The sequence below is a fragment of the Erythrolamprus reginae genome, chromosome 1 (assembly GCF_031021105.1).
Source record: "Erythrolamprus reginae isolate rEryReg1 chromosome 1, rEryReg1.hap1, whole genome shotgun sequence".
NCBI classification, from domain to species: Eukaryota; Metazoa; Chordata; class Lepidosauria; order Squamata; family Dipsadidae; genus Erythrolamprus; species Erythrolamprus reginae.
In genome coordinates, this window is record NC_091950.1 from 345925929 (window position 1) to 345947130 (window position 21202).

At 40.1% G+C, this 21202-nt stretch overlaps 1 protein-coding gene across 1 annotated transcript in view; it reads left to right on the top strand.

The window, feature by feature from the left end:
• The window catches only part of TTC27 (tetratricopeptide repeat domain 27), a 106172-nt gene that overhangs the window by 70926 nt on the left and 14044 nt on the right, over nucleotides 1-21202 (top strand). The window contains exons 11-14 of the mRNA XM_070727120.1: nucleotides 5012-5110; nucleotides 8556-8608; nucleotides 14830-14995; nucleotides 16227-16424. Coding sequence (XP_070583221.1) covers nucleotides 5012-5110; nucleotides 8556-8608; nucleotides 14830-14995; nucleotides 16227-16424 — 516 coding nt within the window. The remainder of the gene's footprint in view (nucleotides 1-5011; nucleotides 5111-8555; nucleotides 8609-14829; nucleotides 14996-16226; nucleotides 16425-21202) is intronic.

Sequence of the window (21202 nt, forward strand, 5' to 3'; positions counted from 1 at the left end):
CCTCCTTGACTCTCTGTGAGTGAGTAGGCAGCAATATAAATAAATCAAGCAAGCAAGCTGTTGATGCCATCTTCTCAAAGTAGCTCCTAGTCTGAAAAGCAGGAACATGAGTTTTGGGGAAAACTTTAATTAATGATTCTATCTTTATGAGGATCTTAGTATTAAGCCCATTTTTTTCACAAACACATTAAGATGCTTGCTTTGGGAAGAGGATTTTATTGGAAATAACATGCTGGCTATTGAGATTCAGGGGAACAGCTTGCTATCAGAACCCTTTCTCTAAACGTTGTGGTTATGCAAGGCCTCTGGTTTTTCACAGCTCTGAGTGATTTTCCAGATCCCATTCCATAATTGACTCCGGAAGTTATGGCTTCTCTCACTCTGATATTCTTCTGCAATTTTCTTTCTGCTGGCCCTCTCTAAGGCCTCCTTCTGAAATGTGCAAAGATAACTTAAACACATTTCCTGCAGTTCTGTCGGCATACCCTTTTTATCATGGGGAAAACGCCCATATTTTTATAAAATTACTCTAATCCTGCCTCTTCTAAGAAGATAGAAAGAAGAAAAAATAAGAAAAGCATTGTTCTTTAATCTGGTTTCCACCTTCAAATAAAACAGCCTGAGAAAAGTCAGTTGTCTGTTTCATAATTAAGGGGATTGAAGCAAGCTCCCTTCTGATGGATGCTGAACTCAGTTCAGGAGTAAAAAAGTGGTATAAATCTACAAGGAACTAGAAACATTTAAAGCCCTATATTGAAACCTACTGCATTATAGTTTATATCAGTGCTACCTGGCATGGGATGATGCACTCCATATTTATTTATTTATTAGATTTCTATGCCACCTTTCTTGAGGCGACTCAACCTAATTGATATGTGACCTAATCCTTTAAAAAGAACGGTTAGGTGGTTCCATGGAGTAATAAAATCATTACTGATACCTGTACCTGTGTGTGTGTGTGTGTGTGTGTGTGTGTGTGTGTGTAGACAGACAGACAGACACACACACACACACACACACACACACATTTTCTCTTCCCCCCTCTCAAATTTTCAGTGGTATAATTTTAACTGTATGACTGTAACTTTATTGCTTGCATCCTTACAATTTATATTGACTAGTTCATAAAGGGCGGCATATAGGTCCGGTAAATAAATAAATATGATTTGATTGCTTATTTGTGCCCAGACTATCATTAACTGTTGTACCTTATGTATCTTATGATTTTTGACAAACGTATCTTTTATTTTATGTACACTGAGAGCATATGCACCAAGACAAATTCCATGTCTCTCCAATCTACACAAATTCTATTCTATTCCATTCCATTCCATTCTATTCTATGTCTCCCCAGTCCTTCTTTTCATTAAACTGGACATACCCAGTTCCTGCAACCGTTCTTCACGTGCTTTAGCCTCCAGTCCCTTAATCATCTTTGATGCTCTGCACTCTTTCTAGAGTCTCCACATCTTTTGGAGTATTCAAATTGCAGCATTCCAAGTGGTATAACACTTCACATGATCTTGATTCTATTCCTCTGTTTATGCAGCCTAGAACTGTGTTGGGTTGCAGCCTATGATATCCCCCACTCCCCTCACATACTTTTTGTAGGGTAAGGAGCATATAGGCACATATGGATGCACCTATGTTTTGGAACAGCCTCCCTAGAAATTCAGAAATTCACTTTGCCCCCTATTCTTTCCCAAACTGAAGAAGTCGGGAAACGGGCCAGTTCTGGCCTCTGGAAGGTCTTGTGGGGACATGCTGTTTTCACCCTCCCCAGGCTCCTAGAAAGGCTCTGAGGCTTGGGGAGAGCAAAAAACTGGGTATTTCATTGTGTGCCAGGAGTGGGGAGGGGGTCATGGACGCATGCGTGGGAAAGCATATGGGGTTATGGGTGTGGCCACACATGCACTACCCCCTGCACCCTTTTCTTTGGCATGTGAATCAAAAAAGGTTTGCCATCTTTGCCCTAGGGCATCACTCCAATTCTATGATAGTTACTAAGAATTGCTTTAGGACAGACCTGGGCAAGATGCGGCCTGAGGGCCGGATGCGGCCCACCCGCTGTCTGTGACCAGCCCACAGAGGTCGGTCCAACTTTTCTAGATAAGAACTGGGTGTTCAAGATATAATATATAATTGTATATATATAATAATATATATAATATGCAATATACAATATATAATATATAACATAATTATAATTTATAATTATAATATAATTAACTCAGTTCTACCCAATAATATACAGTATTGTGTAAAACTGAGTTAATTATATTAGTCTGGCCCTCTAAAACCATCCCAATTTCTCATGCGGCCCTATGGCAAAATTAATTGCCCACCCCTGCTTTAGGATATCATTGTTTAATTTCCTGATGTGAAAAGATGCCATAACGTAGTTTTACAGTGTGGATATTATAAGAAACAATGACTTAAAAATCTGACATAGCCAGTAGGAAGATGAAAAGAGAGCTGGAGCGGGAACCAGCTGACATATATTATTTGTTCCATGGCTTAGATGTAATGATTTATTGCAGAGAACAGACTGAAAATTTCTGGTTTATTTCTGTATGATTTCCAATAGATAGTACTGTAAAGGGTCTTTTTAGACATTCTAAATAGCTTTACAATAATGACAAGATAACATCGCTTTGTTCTAAATTAAATTGCTGAAGAAAAATATAATTGCTTTCCCTAGAAGTGTTCGTGCCATTGAAGTTCTGGCTTTTTAGAGCAAAGTTCTGGAACCAGAGCACTTTTAATTTTAAATGCATGTTTTTGCATTTGACTCATCTAGATATTTTAGAAAAAGAACAAAGTGGATCTGACTAACCTGAAACTTGCCATATATATATATATATATAATGTTTCCTTCCAGATAACTCAGCTCTGCATCTAGAAATTTATGCTTGAAATAGGGTTTTTTGGTCTAATGGGGAAATCCATATTAAGTCATTCTCAAGGAATGAAGACTGGCAGGGGGTGTCTTTTTAATGGCCTATTTGTGCCCAATTATGTGACTTTAAAAAAAATTGGACAGTTACTTAGTGAGATTACAAATTCCTTTGAAGTTGCAAAATTAAATTTGTTTATATTTGATTTACAGATTCCATTGTGTTTCCAAGCATGCTATGATATCATGTGCATTATATATGAGGTTTGTGTATGTGTGTGTGTAACATATTTTTTGCTGATAACGAAAAGGAAGGGAGCAAAAGAGCTCGAAATAGATCTATATTAGTTTCCCTTCCTTTTCATTATCAGCAAAAATATGTTACCCATATAGAATATAGTTTGTCGGCTATAAAAAATTATCTGCCTTGTATATGGTCCTTGGAGGGGCCAATAGGCAAAGAGGAAGCTGTGTGCTCCTTCCCTTATTTGGGTATTCCAGGGTGATTCAACAGAATGCTTAAGTGTAGGGCCTCTTCTGGCATGTTCTGTCATTTCTTACTCTAGCCTTAGTATTGCTTGATTGCCCACCCAAGAATTAACCAGGCTCAGTTGTCAAGACTTTGCACCAAGTATAGTATTAAACTTTGTGGCTCCTCCTCATTGCAACAAAGTAAGATAAGTTTATTTTAGAATTATGGAAATTCTCCTTTGAAAAGCATCTTTATCAATATAATACACAATACAGGTGTAAATGCTAGTCACCTTTCTCCCACCTGTTTGTTTCAACAGTTATGTAACTGCTGACTTCCTTGAAGGTTTGAATGGTTATATATAGCTACTGACTTGCCCCGAAGGTTTATACCATCCCTTACTTACACATAAATGACTTTGTCATGAAAATTAGAGAATTCCTCCTCCTCCACTTTTGTCCTTTAAGCTTGTGAGCCCAGACATGAACAGCCTGATCTTGCTTGTTGAAACATTTGCTATGGGTTATGAAGGGAAAACAAACCTAAACTCCTAAAGCCAGCTGAAGTTTACCAAATCATTGTGGTGCTCTTGAGTTTTGGTATCTTTTCACCAGGGTAATGATCTGGGAGAAGAGAACAGGAAAGATATCCAGCGCCCTATCTAGAACCCGTCCCTGCTTGGTTTATGTCAATGTTTCGTTGCCACTGTTATCCTACAGCAGTCTATCTCAACGTTGGCAACTTGGCAGCATGGGGAATTCTGGGAGTTGACTTTAAGGTGATTGAGAAATACCGCCCTATAGTTTTGCGGTCCTCCTCATTTCACTTCCGTAATTCTCAGTCAATATCAGGGTCTGCAAACTTGGCAACTTTAAGACTTGTGGCTGGGTGAGCAGTGTGGCCGGGCAGTAGGAAAAGCAAGTAGAATGCTTGGCTGCATAGCTAGAGGTATAACAAGCAGGAAGAGGGAGATTGTGATCCCACTATATAGAGCTCTGGAACACATTTGTGTTCAGTTCTGGAGACCTCACCTACAAAAAGATATTGACAAAATTGAACGGGTCCAAAGACGGGCTACTAGAATGGTAGAAGGTCTTAAGCATAAAACATATCAGGAAAGACTTCAAGAACTCAATCTGTATAGTCTGGAGGACAGAAGGAAAAGGGGGGACATGATCGAAACATGTTAAGCGGTTAAATAAGGTTCAGGAGGGAAGTGTTTTTAATAGTGAACACAAGAACAAGGGGACACAATCTGGGGGAAAGATCAAAAGCAACGTGAGAAAATATTATTTTACTGAAAGAATAGTAGATTCTTGGAACAAACTTCCAGCAGACATGGTTGGTAAATCCACAGTAACTGAATTTAAACATGCCTGGGACAAACATATATCCATCCTAAGATAAAATACAGGAGATAGTATAAGGGCAGACTAGATGAACCATGAGGTCTTTTTCTGCTGTCAATCTTCTATGTTTCTATGGAGAATACTGAAAGTTGAAATCCACAAGTCTTAAAGTTGCTAAGTTAGCGGACTTCTGGTCAATATGGTTCTAGCTATCTTGTAGTCTATGCACGAGGCAGGGAGATATTAAATTGGGAAATGCTCCTTTGATCCATTTTGTTTTTATTTTTCTTTCAGTTGGGGGTCTGGTTTTCCTTAGGCTGTGCCTATTTAGCATTGGAAGACTATGAAGGAGCTTCCCGTGCTTTCCAGCGCTGTGTGATGTTGGAACCTGATGTAAGTAAATGAAGGAAAAGCAGCATTTAGGTATGCTTTGATTAAACAGCCTTTTATTATCATTTCCTACATTTTATGGCATATGTAAAGTTAGTGGAATCTATGAGTCTGTGTTTGAGAGTTCAGAAAAGGATTCATTGCAGGGGGGGGGGGGAAGCAGCAATAGCAATAGCATTTAGACTTATATACCGCTTTTACAGCCCTCTCTAAGCGGTTTACAGAATCAACATATTGTCCCCAACAATCTGGGTCCTCATTTTACCCACCTCGGAAGGATGGAAGATTGAGTCAACTTTGGAGCCGGTGGTGGGATTTGAACTAGTGAAGTACAGCTAGCAGTTAGCTGAAGTAGCCTGCAGTGCTGCACTCTAACCACTGCGCAGTCAATAACCACGGAGGAATTTATTTATTTTTTATTTATTAATTGGATTTGTATGCCGTCCCACTCCGAGGACTTGGGGCGGCTCACAACATATCAAAAAACATAACAATACATCTGGATCCAATTAATGTAATTGAAAAAACCTAAAAGCTCTAATAGTGCAATAAATTATCTCCGAGACCGCCTTCTGCCGCACAAATCCCAGCGACCGGTGAGGTCCCACAGAGTTGGCCTCCTTAGGGTCCCGTCGACCAAACAATGTCGGTTGGCGGGACCTAGGGGTAGAGCCTTCTCTGTGGGAGCCCCGGCCCTCTGGAATCAATTTTCCCCAGAGATTTGCACTGCCCCCTCCCTCCTTACCTTCTGAAAGAGCTTAAAAACTCATATTTGCCACCAGGCTTGGGACTTTTAGATCTTCCCCTGACTACTGAATGCCTTAAGTATGACTGCTGAATGTTTGGTTAATAAGTTTATTTATTTATTTATTATTTAGATTTGTATGCCGCCCCTCTCCGCGAACTCGGGGCGGCTCACAACAAAAATATAAACAATCGTACAAATCCAAATAGATTCAATAAATTTAAGTATTTAAAATAGTTTTAAAAAGAACCCCACTATATTAACAAGCACACACACAAACATACCATACATAAATTGTACGTGGCCGGGGGAGGTGTTTCAGTTCCCCCATGCCTGACGACAAAGATGGGTTTTAAGAACTTTACGGAAGGCAGGGAGAGTAGGGGCAGTTCTAATCTCCGGGGGGAGTTGGTTCCAGAGAGCCGGGGCCGCCACAGAGAAGGCTCTTCCCCTGGGGCCCGCCAACCGACATTGTTTAGTTGACGGGACCCGGAGAAGACCCACTCTGTGGGACCTAATCGGTCGCTGGGATTCGTGCGGCAGAAGGCGGTCTCGGAGATATTCTGGTCCGATGCCATGAAGGGCTTTAAAGTTAATTGTTTCATTAATTTTTTTCTTTTAATTGTTTTTAAATTGTAGTATTAATTGGATTACATTATTGTTCTGTTTTTTATATATGCTGTGAGCCACCCCGAGTCCTCGGAGAGGGGCGGCATACAAATCCAATTAAATAAATAAAAATAAAATAAATAAATAAATACAGTAATATAATATAATATAATATAATTAAAAACATTCATTACCATTCACTCCGCGAAACACACTACTGTACAATTGTTATAGAGATAGTTCTTAACTTACCACCTTTCGTTTAGTGATCATTTGACGTTACAAGGGCAGTGAAAATAGTGACTTATGACTGTTTTTCACACAATCATTGCAGAATCCCTGTGCTCAGTTCAGATGCTTGGCAACTGGTTCACGTTTATGAGGTTTGCAGTCTCCTGGGGTCATGTGATTAAGTTTCGTAACTTTCTGACCAACAGAGTCAATGGGAAAGCCAGATTCACTTTAACAAGTGTTACTAACTGAACAACTGCAGTGGTTCAACTTAATGTCTGTAGCAAGAAAGCTCGTAAAATGGGGCAGAACTCACTTTCGGGCTCAATTGTGCTCATAAGTCAAGGACAATCTGCAGAGATTAGATGAGTCTTCAGATTTCACTGTACCTGCCCAGCTACATAGTGCATATATGTTACAAAGTGTATTACCTGTGCCCTGAGTATGTGCAGATGCACTGTATATGCATATACAACATACCACATATTTCAGACTATAAGATGCACCAGAATATAAGATGCCTCTTAGTTTTTGGAGAGGAAAATAAGAAAAAGTGGATTGGCCTCCCAGAATACTCCCAATCATCTGTTCACAGAGGTGGATTTTATGAACAGGTTCATTGGTTGTGAGGTCTGCTCCTTGCTTCTTTTTACTGCCTCTGAAACCTTTTTCCTAAGCTCTGTTTCAGAGGCTTGAAGCTCCATTTCAAAGGGTTTTTCAGCCTCTGAAACCACCGTTTGAGAGGCTGGACGGAGCTACATTCGATGTATAAGTTGCACCCAAATTTTCACCCTTTTGGGGGGGCAAAGGTGCATCTTATACTCCGAAAATACGGTATATTACAATGCACCAGTTATACATGTACACTTATGTAATGGACAAATTTAAAAGTGTCAAATGCTCACAGGGTAGCCAAAACTTTTTAAAAACTCTGTGTTCTCATATGGGATTTTGGCCATTAAAACTGAAAAAATTGACTTAAAAATTCCTAACTTTTTATTCTGATATTTTGGTGCCTATAGTGTTCTAGAAATTCCATGATGGTGCTCACTATTTGAACGCTTGCCCTTCCTTGACTTTAAGTGACTTTTTTTCTTTCTAAATAAGAAATATGGTGTTCCACCATAACTCCTAGGACCTAGGCTATCCCCCCCCCCTTTGCAAAACATTAACCAGGTGAAAAGACTTCCGAAAATCATTATTTGACAAACGGTGATTTTGACAAGTGGTGATTAAATATTTTATTTATTTATTCATTTGTCCAATACACAAATACATAGGAAGAAAAATAGACATGTAGTTATATATATAAGGGTAAAGTGAACTTAGAGGAGAGGATATATGAAAGAAAGAAAATATATATGATAAGTGAGAGAAAGGAAAGACAATTGGACAGGGGACGAAAGGCACATCAGTGCACTTATGTACGCCCCTTACTGGCCTCTTAGGAACCTGGAGAGGTCAATTGTGGAGAGTCTAAGGGAGAAATGTTGGGGGTTAGGGGTTGACACAATTGAGTCCGGTAATGAGTTCCATATTCTGTGGCCACATTGTCGTTGTTGATGCTGATCTGTTGTTCTTCTGTCAACATCTGTTGCTTGCATCAGGAACTCCTTGAGGCTCATTGAGCTTTGCATATCCTAACAGGTGTCAGTGGTGCATGCTTGAAACTCTCCTCTTATATAAATGGTTGGTTTCCACACTTTAATGGATGGTATAAATTCAACATTTGTGTTTGCATAAATATCAGCTAGTAGCGCACTATTGAGTGTGGAGAAAAGTATGTTTGTGTATTTGCTTTTAAATGTTTATCCCTTCTATAACAGTTTAATGCTAACATTTTTGTGTGTATTCCAACTGTAGAATGCGGAGGCTTGGAACAATCTATCTACGGCATATATCAGATTGAAACAGAAGTAAGTGCATCAAAGCGGTTTTGTAATTATTCCTTCCAAAGTAAACAGCCCTGGTTTCCTCTCACTCTGGCCTTTCCGGAGTAACGTTAAGCTTCTGAACATACTACCTTCAGGATCCTCTTTATCACCACAAACCCAAGCTCTCTCATTTGGCCTCCCACCATAAATATCATTAGAATGTCAGAGATTATATCGTGAAAAAAAACATTTGGAAAGAAAGGCAACTCTTTAGATCTCACTGTGTTCACAAATGTTACAGTAAAAATGTATTGCACTGTGTGCAATTAATTAAGATTTCAGGTTCACAGTGCAGCTGGTAGTGTACCCAGCATATGTTTTTATATATGCATACCGTATTTTTTGGAGTACAAGACGCACTGGAGTATAAGGCACACCTTAATTTTTGGGGAGGAAAACAAGGAAAAAAGGCTTCTATCTCCCAGCTATTTGCCAAACAGCAAACAGCACAGATGATATACAGTGTTTGCTGTGTATTTCTGTGCATGTGAGCCTGACCCATAAAAATAGAAAGAATTGGAGAAATATACATTATGACTGTATATTAATCCCAGAAAGTTTTCTTAAATGTAATTACACTTACTGTTCCCAATTATTTAAATAGAACTACTCCAAACATGACTAAGTCAGGGTTTAACTCAGCTTTAACTTATATTAATACTAATACTTAATACTAAAACAGATTATAATTTTACAGATCTTTAAAATTGATGTGGCTTTCTGGAAGTATTATGGAAGTATTCTCTGTTATTCTCTGGAAGTTTTCTCTGCTATTTAAAAGAAGATACAATATCAGTGGGTCTCTTCAGATCTAGCATCACACACATACAACACAACTAGAAGAGGCATTAGCTCTAGATGTGCTGATATGACAAAACGTTAATTCCAAATTGGTTATGGGTAGGAACTATGGGAATTCTAATGCAACAAATCAGAAAAAAATGACCAGAAAGCAAAGCACTATAGAAGCACTGTACCCCATATAGTATCGTCCAGATTTATTGCACTAAACTTCATTTTTCTACTTTATCTAGTAGTAGGTTATGGTCTACTTGTCAGATGCCTTACTGAAGTCCAAGTAAACTACATCAACAGCATTCCTCTGATCCACTAAATTTTGTCACTTTGTCAAAGAATGTAATAAGATTAGTCTGTCATGATTTCTTTTTTGACAAACCCATGTTGGCTTTTGGTTATTACTTTGTTTGCTTCTAGGTGTTCGTTGATATGTTGCTTTATTATCTTTTCCAAAATCTTCCCTGGTATTGATGTTAGGCTGATAGGTCTGTAGTTTCCTGGATCTGTTTTTTCCCCCTTTTTGAAGATGGGAACTACATCAGCTCTTTTCCAGTCCTCTGGCAGTTCCCCGGTGCCTTGGAATCTTTGAAAGATACAGTTCAGAGGTTCTGATTTTTCATTTGCCAGTTCCTTCAAAACCTTGGATTGTAATCCCTCTAGTCCTGGTGATTTGAATTTGTCTAGGGTAGACAGGTGTTCACTTACCATATTATTCTCTATTTTAACTTGTGTTCCTAATTTGTTTTTTCTGATACTGTTTTTGATAGGTTGCACTGTTTTTTCCCTTTGTGTAAAGACAGATGCAAAAAACATGTTAAATAGCTCTGCTGTCTCCCTGTTGCTTGTCACCTTCTTACCATTTTCCCCCAGCAATGGACCAGTTGTTTCCTTGACTTTTTTCTTGTTTTTAATATGTTGGAAGAAGCTTTTTTTGTTACTTTTTACTCTTGTTGCAAGCCTTTGTTCATTGTGAGCCTTAGCTTTCCTCAATTCATCTTTACAGGCTCGGTTCTGCCTTAGTTATTTCCCTTTTTATACTTGTCCTTAAATGAACTAAATGAACTATTGTAAGTTGAGGACTATCTGTACATTTCATGTTAGCTGATTAATTTTGACTATTTGCCTTTGAGGTTTAATGTGTACTCCAGAGTCTTCTTTTTGCTATGAATTAGTTCAAATAATGCCCAGCTGGCAAGAGAAGGTGACTACAGTGGTACCTCAAGATACGAACCCCTCGTCTTACGAACAACTCGTGATACGAACCCGGGGTTCAGAAAAAATTTGCCTCTTCTTACGAACTTTTTTCGAGTTACGAACTGGCGTTCGGAGACTGCTGGGAAGCCGCGCGGCTGTTTTAAAAGGTGACAGCCGGGCGGCGGGGCTTCCCAGCAGCCTCCCGAACGCCGGTTCGTAACTCAAAAAAAGTTCGTAAGAAGAGGCAAAATTTTTCTGAACCCCGGGTTCGGTTCGGGAGGTTGCTGGGAAGCCCCCCAGCCCGGCTGTCACCTTTTAAAACAGCCGCGCGGCTTCCCAGCAGTCTCCGAACGCCGAACGCGGAAGTTCGGGTTTGGCGTTTGGCTTCGGGAAGCTACTGGGAAGCCGCCCGGCTGTTTTAAAAGGTCGCAGCCGGGTGGGGGGACTTCCCAGCAGCCTCCCGAACCCCGAACTTTTGCCGAACTTCCGGGTTCGGGGTTCGGGAGGATGTAGGGAAGCCCCCCAGCCCGGCTGCGACCTTTTAAAACAGCCGTGCGGCTTCCCAGCAGTCGCCGAACACCGAACGCGGAAGTTCGGGTTTGGCGTTCGGCTTCGGGAAGCTGCTGGGAAGCCGCCCGGCTGTTTTAAAAGGTCGCAGCCGGGCTGGGGGACTTCCCAGCAGCCTCCCGAACCCCGAACTTTTGCCGAACTTCCGAGTTCGGGGTTCGGGAGGCTGTAGGGAAGCCCCCCAGCCCGGCTGTGACCTTTTAAAACAGCCACACAGCTTTCCAGCAGTCGCCGAACGCCGAACGCGGAAGTTCGGGTTTGGTGTTCGGCTTCGGGAAGCTGCTGGAAAGCCGCCCGGCTGTTTTAAAAGGTCGCAGCCGGGCTGGGGGACTTCCCAGCAGCCTCCCGAACCCTGAACTTTTGCCGAACTTCCTGGTTCGGGGTTCGGGAGGCTGTAGGGAAGCCCCCCAGCCCGGCTGCGACCTTTTAAAACAGCCGGGCAGCTTCCCAGCAGTCTCCGAACGCCGAACGCGGAAGTTCGGGTTTGGCGTTCGGCTTCGGGAAGCTGCTGGGAAGTCGCCCGGCTGTTTTAAAAGGTCACAGCCGGGCTGGGGGGCTTCCCAGCAACCTCCCGAACCCCGAACTTTTGCCGAACTTCCGGGTTCAGGGTTCGGGAGGTTGCTGGGAAGCCCCCCAGCCCGGCTGTCACCTTTTAAAATAGCCGCGTGGCTTCCCAGCAGTCTCTGAACGCTGAACGCGGAAGTTCGGGTTTGGCGTTCGGCTTCGGGAAGCTGCTGGGAAGCCGCGCGGCTGTTTTAAAAGGTGACAGCCGGGCTGGGGGGCTTCCCAGCAACCTCCCGAACCCCGAATCCGGAAGTTCGGCAAAAGTTCGGGGTTCGGGAGGTTGCTGGGAAGCCCCCCAGCCCGGCTGTGACCTTTTAAAACAGCCGGGCGGCTTCCCAGCAGCTTCCCGAAGCCGAACGCCAAACCCAAACTTCCGCGTTCGGCGTTCAGAGACTGCTGGGAAGCCCCGTCGCCCGGCTGTCACCTTTTAAAACAGCCTGGGGGCTTCTCGGCGGCCTCCTGAACTCTGAACCCGGAAGTTCGGGTTTGGTGTTCGGCGTTCGGGAGGTCGCTGAGAAGCCCCCAGGCTGTTTTAAAAGGTGACAGCCGGGCAGCAGCGTTTTTTTTTGCAGGGTTTTTTTTGGGTTGCACGGATTAATTGACTTTACATTGTTTCCTATGGGAAACAATGTTTCGTCTTACGAACCTTTCGTCTTATGAACCTCTCCCTGGAACCAATTAGGTTCGTAAGACGAGGTATGACTGTACTGATATTTAAATGCAAATTGCCACCTTATTTAATTCATAATCCTGTCCCAAAAACAAGATTGTATCATGTTTTAAACAGGTGATATGGCTTATTTGCATTTGCAGTTTTGTTCCGATATTCATTGTGAAAATTGGCTGTTCAATATTATCTTTTCATTTCCCTAGAAATGTACCTTTCATAAATCTTATGAGTGGACTTGATATCTTAATTCTGTATGGTTGTTTCATTTATATAACAACAATTCGGTTGGATATCTTCTTGATAAAACGGCTTTCACTTTTTCAGAAACATAACTCCCTTGTCAAGATAATTTTTGCTGCTTAGACTGTGTTCCATTAATCTTCTCCTTAAAGGAATGCATCTTCAGAAAACAATCTAAAGGGTATTTTTACACACACACCTCTTTTACATCATGAAAAACAATTTATCAGCTTTCTCAAAAGAAACCAAAAATGAGAAAACCAGTAGGGATCTTACAAAGTATTGTATACACAGGAAACAAATTGCTAAGAGGGTGCATTGAACCAAAAGCCATAAATAAGTTCAAGAGGTCTTTAGACGTATTTATGGAATAAGCAGACTGAAAGATGCAATTGCCTAAGAGATTGCAAGGAACAGAAAAAAGGCAAAGAGATTCCAAGATGCTCAAGTGTCCTCTTGAAACAAATGTCCTTTTCAGCAACTTTCAATGTTAATATAGAAATAGCCTAAAGAAAACTTTCCAGCTAATTGCCTCTTTAGAAGTATAGTACGCTACTTCACTGTTCATCCTTCACGGATTCGCTATTTTACGGGTTTTCAAAGGGGGCTTAAATCCATTAAATCCATTAAAAAATTTAAATCCATTAAAGTTTCATAAAATTCTTCTACAGTTCTACTGTACTCTATTAAAGAAACTGGTAGGATATCACATGTAGTTCCAGCTGAGAAACATTATAGAATGACTGTTTAATGCAAAGGGTGGGGTTTAAAAGTCCAAATACTCGTTAAATACATTAAAAAATATCTTTCCTCTACTTCACAGAAATTTGTTTTTCACGGGTGGTCTTGGAACGCATTCCCAGCGAAAAACGAGGGATCACTGTAATCATTAAATATCTTTAAACCGATGCCTCTGTTTGCTCAGTCCAAACCAGCTATGATAGTCTCTGAGAATATGACTGGGGAGCATCTCTGATATTCAGCTCAGTTGTTAGGATAAAACTTCATTGACTGCAGCTCCAGATCTTCAGATGGCACAAGACTACAACGCAATGACAATGTGTTTCAAAATATTATGATTACGATTATTGTCTCATTATCATCATCGCTATTTTTTTATTTCCTGCCCTAAAAACAATCTTTGATTAACTCAAGGCAGCATAACACTGTGAGGTGAATTGTTTTGAGAGAGAGTGAATGGCTCAAAATCATCCACCTGGATTTCAGGCCTAAGGAGGCCTAAAACTCAAAAGGCTCCTGGTTTGGCGAGTATCATAACTATCATAACCAAACTAGTTCCCGATCAGTCTCAGATTCCAGGATGGCATGATTTGGGACAGTATTTTTTTATGGTTTTATATCTATATTTGGTTGTTTAGTTGGTTTCCTTTTTGACGGGGGTGAAGTGTAACTTATTCATATTTTAGGATCTTTAGGACATAAAAATTAAATTGGCTCTGCTGTTGGATTTATCTTTGGTAAGTGAGGAGAAACAAATTAAATTGATGCACAATAACCCAGAAAGTTCTGAAAAATGTTCATCTTAGAAAAGTGTAAGCCATTGTGAAAGAATTCCAGTGACCATGTATTAATGAAATCAACGTTCATGCTTTTGTGCCTTTTTCTCTCCCCCAAATTATACAGAACATCTTGCTAAGGTGGTCTTCTCTTTTGGGCTAGGGGTATGGTTTCCATTTCTATTCAGTGTCCTTCCATTTGGCAAAGAACAAATTTGATATCATGTTGTTTTCCTCTGAGGTGTTAGAGCCTTCACAGCTAAACGCAGGTGTGGGTCACCTGTTCTTAATATGAATGATCTCACCATATGAGGGATTCCCTGATTTAGAAGGTGTCTTCCATTTTGGACACCTTCTAAATCAGGGATCTCCAACCTTGGCAACTTTTAAGACTTGTGGACTTCAACTCCCAGAGTTCCTCAGCTTTCCTCAGCAGTTGTATATAAAAGTGTTGACTCCTCCCACTCCCCCCAGTTAATGGTGGCTTTGTGGCAAAGCAAGAAGGGTTTTTTTCACCACTTTTTTTTCAATATGACAAGAAAATGAAAATATTCTAAATGAGCAAATGGGGAAGCCTTTAATGGAAAAACAAAGTGTGCTCATTTTATAATTAATTAATGCTTGCTATTTTTTCTTTGTTTTTTTTTAACTAGAATTAAAGCATTCCGGACTCTTCAGGAAGCTCTGAAGTGTAATTATGAACATTGGCAGATTTGGGAAAATTACATTCTAACCAGTATAGATATTGGAGAATTTTCGGAAGCCATTAAAGCTTATCACAGGCTTATGGACTTAAAAGAAAAGTATAAAGATGTCCAGGTACGATGCCCATCCTTTTTATACATGTGTCTAATTTTAGATAATGTGATTCGTGACAAAGAATAACAACTTAAAGCATGGTAAGTATCTTAAGTTGCCTGTTTTAGAATTTCTTAGAAAGTAATTAAAAATGTAACACACTCTGCTGCCATAACTTTCAAGCTGTATAAAGACCTTTTCAACAACATAAGCAGTGGCTTCCTCTCGCCCATCAGTTCTGATGGGAGGAAGTAGCAGCCTTACCCAGTTTAGCCTTGCTTTCCTCGGAAAACACATATACTTCTGAGCTCCACTAACCACCTCAGTTGCAAAATTTATTTTTCCCCCTCTTGTACTTTCTTTTTACGTTTCTTAGCATTTGCCTTCTTTGGGTAGTCTTTAGCCCTATCATCTGAAAATTAACAGTGTACTACCCAGGAATTCCTCTGAGCTGTCATCTCAATGCACATAATGTCCTCAGCTTCTATCTTTAAAGCATCATGCACTTTCCCTTCTCTGCGAAGAACCCCTGAAGAGGCTAGCCAGTGTAGAGACTCTTGAATAACCAGATGTGAAGTGCATGTTTTTGCAGCACCGTGTGTGTGTGTGTGTGTGTTTGTGTGTGTGTGTGTGTGTGTGTGTGTGTGTGAGAGAGAGAGAGAGAGAGAGAGAGAGAAACTATTTCTTTAGACGGTACAGGCATTGGAGGGAATAGAAATAAGCCAAGCCAGTATTTGGTCTTCCCACCCCCATTCATAATGGATAGAAAGCATTCCAACTTCCATACTGATTTTGCCTTTTCTAGTGCAAAGATAAAAGTTTGTGTGGGGAGTGTAGGATGTTAATATTGCAGAAAGAATTCTGCAGTAGTACATTGGGAAGTCAAAGGAAGGAGCATTTGTGCTATCATACAGTTTGATATTTTTGTGATGTTGGTATCAAAGAGACACATGGAATTCAGATTTAAATATTGTTAAATACAGCAGCTAAGGAGATAGCTCATTTGTTTTATAATTATATTGGTTATAATATTCATCAAGTATCTTCAGAGGAAATAATTAGATAATGCTCATATGTGATTATAACATCATGTGCCATCTTCAAATAGATTACTATTTCAGTATATTAATCCAATCATTTAAGATATTAATTCCAGCTCTGATCAATTGAATGATATCTTAGCAAACACTTTGGAAACTCCCCTCGACTTTATGGGAATCAAACTATAACTAATAATTTACTTCTGTTTAAGGTGCTTAAGATTCTGGTAAAAGTAGTTATGGATGGAGCTAATGACCGAAATGGGGAGACAGCCAAGGGATTAAAAGGAAAACTGCAGGCCCTCTTTGGCAGAGTAACTTCTCGAGTGACAAGTGATGGAGAAATCTGGAGATTATACGCCAGGCTTTATGAAGATGGGCAGAATGAGAATTGCGAAGACATAGAAAAGGTAAACCTTAATATGCTTTTCGTATCAGAAAAGATGCATGTGCGTTTTCATGTTGATGTTAAGGTCTTGGATGTATCCTTTGTGAGAATATGATTGGTTCGTGAAATACTCTTTGCTTGAATTTCACATTCCATTACCAGCTCTTTGTTTGGTAACTTGATTAGCAAGGTTACTTATTTAAAAAATGGATAGAGAAAAACAATTAAGGGAGCAGCGAGATAAAATAACAGACATTTTCCCTCTTGCACGAAAAATACACATTCAGACAGAGATGAATTTAATAATTTCTTGTAATTCCAGACTTGCTTAAGATAATTATTCATTTAGATGTACTAATCACAGAATTTATTAGACATAGGGAATGGTCTTTCCAGTTTTTTAATGTTTCATTCTAGCGTTCTGCACCTAAGTGCTAAATATTACTTTTAAGCAATATGTCTTCTGCAGAAATGATTTATACATTTCAGTTTTCCTTTGGAATTCCAATAACTGAATCATTATCTCAATGCAAGCAGCCTTTGGCGGAAGAGAATGTTTCCAATTATTAAACTGTTACCATTTAGTATAAGGCAAATAGAAGTCCCCTGTATGAGATCATTTATTAAGCTGTTTGAAGAGATCAGTCTGATCCTTTAGCATTGCCGACACATAACCATTGTACTGCAGCTGTACCTTTCTCTGATGAGTGTGTGAGATACCCTTCTTCCATATATGGAGAGGACTGAGAAAACTATAGAAAAAAAAAGAACAAAGATAAGGAAGATGAGTGAGAAGCAGGCAAGTGAGTAGAAGGAGATGTTTAGCAGAATGCAGAAAATGGAAAGGAAATATAATAAATAACATTAGAAATTCGAGATAGACACGGGAGTCCTGTGTGGGAGATGGACAAGAGTTTAATCCGAAAAATAGAAAAAGACAAGAAAGATTTGTATGTGTTTTATTATACTCCCCCCCCCCCCAAATTCTTTCTTCACTTGTATTATTTTCTCTCCCTTACAACATATATTCCCTTTATCTTTTCTGTTCTGTTCTGATCTTTCCTGGTGGGTACAGGGAAAAGGATTTTTTTTCCTCCCTGTGCAATTTCTTATCTCCTGGTGGCAATTCCCCCCCTGATTTTAGGCAAATATTGAGTGGTTATAATCTGAAAGGGGTAAAATAAAATTATTCACTCTTCCAATGGGTTTCCCTTTCCAACTGTAGAGTTCTTCCTCTTCATTACCTAGTAAATAAAATTACTAGGTGGTATATTTTGCACCGTCTTAATCTAGAAATTCAGTATATTTTATCTGTAATTTCACTTTCTCATTTTAAGTGCATTCCTAAACTATATTTTAGACAGCAGAATTTCTGAAGCCATTGGAAGAGACTTACCCATGTAAGAGAGGAAATAATAAATATTCTTTTAAAACAAGGAGTGTTTCTGCTTGTGGCCTGTATCCAATGTTACACAAGTGAATTTCTACTGATAAAATAATTTTTCCATTGTTCTCTCCCTACCCGACCATTGTATCCTTCAATATCCACTAAATCAACTCCAGAAATCTCCCAACCATCTGGAGAAGATTTAGGTATATGTGCAAACAGCAGGAGAAGTCATCCATTTTGCTGGCAGATGTTGTTCCCACAGTGGACAGACATAATGGTTTATAGTTTTATCTTTCCCCAAACTGATTAACATTCATTTTATGGGCTAATGGGTTCTCTTGGTGAGAGACGTTCAATCAGAAGCTTGGTAGGCATTTGTAAGATGTTTTATTTGTAAATTAATTTTTATTTTTGCATTGAAATTTGATGGACTAAATGGCATATTTCAACTATTCAGTTTCCCAAAAAAAATCCTTCTCCTTCAGATGTATAATAATAATAATAATAATAATAATAATAATAATAATAATAATAATAATAATAGTTGGACTTGTGCCGGAACTACCATTTACCAGTGGCAAAGAACTGGTGGGATCATAAGCCCGAAAAAGTGGTCGAAAATGAGCAAGCAAAACTACTGTGGGACTTCCGACTTCAGACTGACTGAATTCTGAAGCATAACACACCAGACATTGTGATTGTGGAGAAAAAGAAAGTATGGATTATCAACATCGCAATCCCAGGAGACAGCAGAATTGAGTAGAAGCAGCTAGAGAAATTAGTGAAATACGAAGATCTAAAAATCGAGCTGCAACGACTCTGGCATAAGCCCGTGAAAGTGGTCCCAGTGGTACTTGGCACGCTGGGCGCAGTGCCAAAGGATCTCAGCGGACATTTGAAAACTATTGGAATTGACAAAATCTCCATCTGTCAATTGCAAAAGGCTGCTTTACTGGAATCGGCAAACATAATTTGCCGCCACATCACGCAGTCCTAGGTGCTTGGGAAGCGCCCGACTGGTGATGAAATACGAAATCCAGCATAGTGATCTCGTTTGCTGTGTTGTACTGACATAATAATAATAATAATAATAATAATTATTATTATTATTATTATTATTATTATTATTATTATTATTATCATTATCATTATCATTATTATTATTATTATTATTTATTAGATTTGTATGCCGCCCCTCTCCGCAGACTCGCAGACTATAATTTTAGAACTGCAACACTGTCAAAATGTTACATGATCTTGGGTTTATATTGGGCAATACTTCCCTAAATTTCGATGAAACCATTGACCCAGACAATGTATATCATTCAATCCTTTTTGTGAGTTCTTGGGGGCCCATTATGTAGCACAACAAAAGAGTTCATTCTTGATTTGTGAAAATGTTTTATTGTATTTCGGACTATTTTGGTATTTGTGCAAGGAAGCACAGAACATAAAGAACAACAGATAGTAAGCCCCCATAATCGGCAGTGAAAATATAGACTACACCTTAATTGACTGCACCTTAACAAGGAGTGAACATTCTAAAAGTTAACATTGGCCATGCACCCAATACATTAAAAAAAATCTTTATTCGTTGAATGGAAATACTGTTGGGAACCAAGTTTGTGATTTACTAATTTGAGGATTTCTATTTCTGACCTCCCCTTCATGGATTACTGCCCCGAGTCCTCGGACAGGGGTGGCATACAAATCCAATTAAATCTTAAAATCTTGTGGTGAAGGGGCTTGCATGGCTCAATGAAACCATGAGGGCCACCCAAGACGGAGAGATCATAGCAGAGAATTCTGAGAAAAACATGATCCGCTGGAGAAGGAAAAGGCAACCAACCCCAGTATCTTGACCATGAAAACCCATGGACAGTACCACAAGGCAAAAAGATATGACCCTGGAAGATGAGCCCCTCAGGTCGGAAGGTGTCCAATATGCTACCTTATAGAATTAACACCAAAAAATGATGTCCTTATCACCGTGGAGGATTGAAATGCTAAAGCAGGAAGCCAAAAGATAACTGGAATAACAAGCAAGTTTGGCCTCAGAGTACAAAATGAAGCAGGGCACAGGCTGGTAGAATTTTGTCAAGAGAATATGATGGTCATACTCAACCCGGATAAGACGGAGTGGCTATGGGTTCTGCCTCCCAAGGACAATTCCATCTGTCCGTCTATAACCCGGGGGGGGGAATTATTGACCCCCTCAGAGAGGGTCCGCAACTTGGACGTCCTCCTCGACCCACAGCTCACATTAGAGAACCATCTTTCAGCTGTGGCGAGGGAGACGTTTGCCCAAGTTCACCTGGTGCATCAGTTGCGGCCCTATCTGGACCGGGACTCACTGCTCACATTCACTCATGCCCTCATCACCTCGAGATTCGACTACTGTAATGCTCTCTTCGTGGGGCTACCTTTGAAAAGTGTTCAGAAACTTCAGATCGTGCAGAATGCAGCTGCGAGAGCAATCATGGGCTTCCCCAAATATGCCCATGTTACACCAACACTCTGCAGTCTGCATTGGTTGCCGATCAATTTCCGGTCACAATTCAAAGTGTTGGTTATGACCTATAAAGCCCTTCATGGCATTGGACCAGAATATCTCCGGGACCGCCTTCTGCCGCACGAATACCAGCGACCGATTAGGTCCCACAGAGTTGGCCTTCTCCGAGTCCCGTCGACTAAACAATGCCGTTTGGCGGGTCCCAGGGGAGGAGCCTTCTCTGTGGCGACCCCGACCCTCTGGAACCAGCTCCCCCCTGAGATTAGAACTGCCCCCACCCTCCTTGCCTTTCGTAAACTCCTTAAAACCCACCTTTGCCGTCAGGCATGGGGGAACTGAGACATCTCCCCCGGGCCTATACAATTCATGTATGATATGTTTGTGTGCATGTCTGCTTTAATAATGGTTTTTTTAAATGTTTTTAAATTATTAGGTTTGTCTTGAATTTTTTAATTGTTGTTGTGAGCCGCCCCGAGTCTACGGAGAGGGGCGGCACACAAATCTAATAAATGAATGAATGAATGAATGATTGAATAAATAAATAAAATGTTAACAGTATAACAGTATATAATAACAGTAATAAAGCAAGATGAAGAAATAGTGAAAAAGTTGAAATATGCACATTTGTTCTTGTGATGTGATGTTGATTAAATGTTGCAGCATCCACTGCCAATAGCTAAAACCATGTGCTTTCCACTGAGGCTATCTATTTTGGCTAAATCGTTCTCAGTTTCTTTTTCCAAATTGCATAAATCTCGCATAAATAACTCCAATTACTCACTCCAGAACTCAAGATTCAAGATGAATCGTTTCCTTGATGTGACTTCAGCTTTCTTGTTTTAAACTGTTGAGTTCTAGTATCCCAGCAACAAAATATAAATTAATATTATTGCTAATT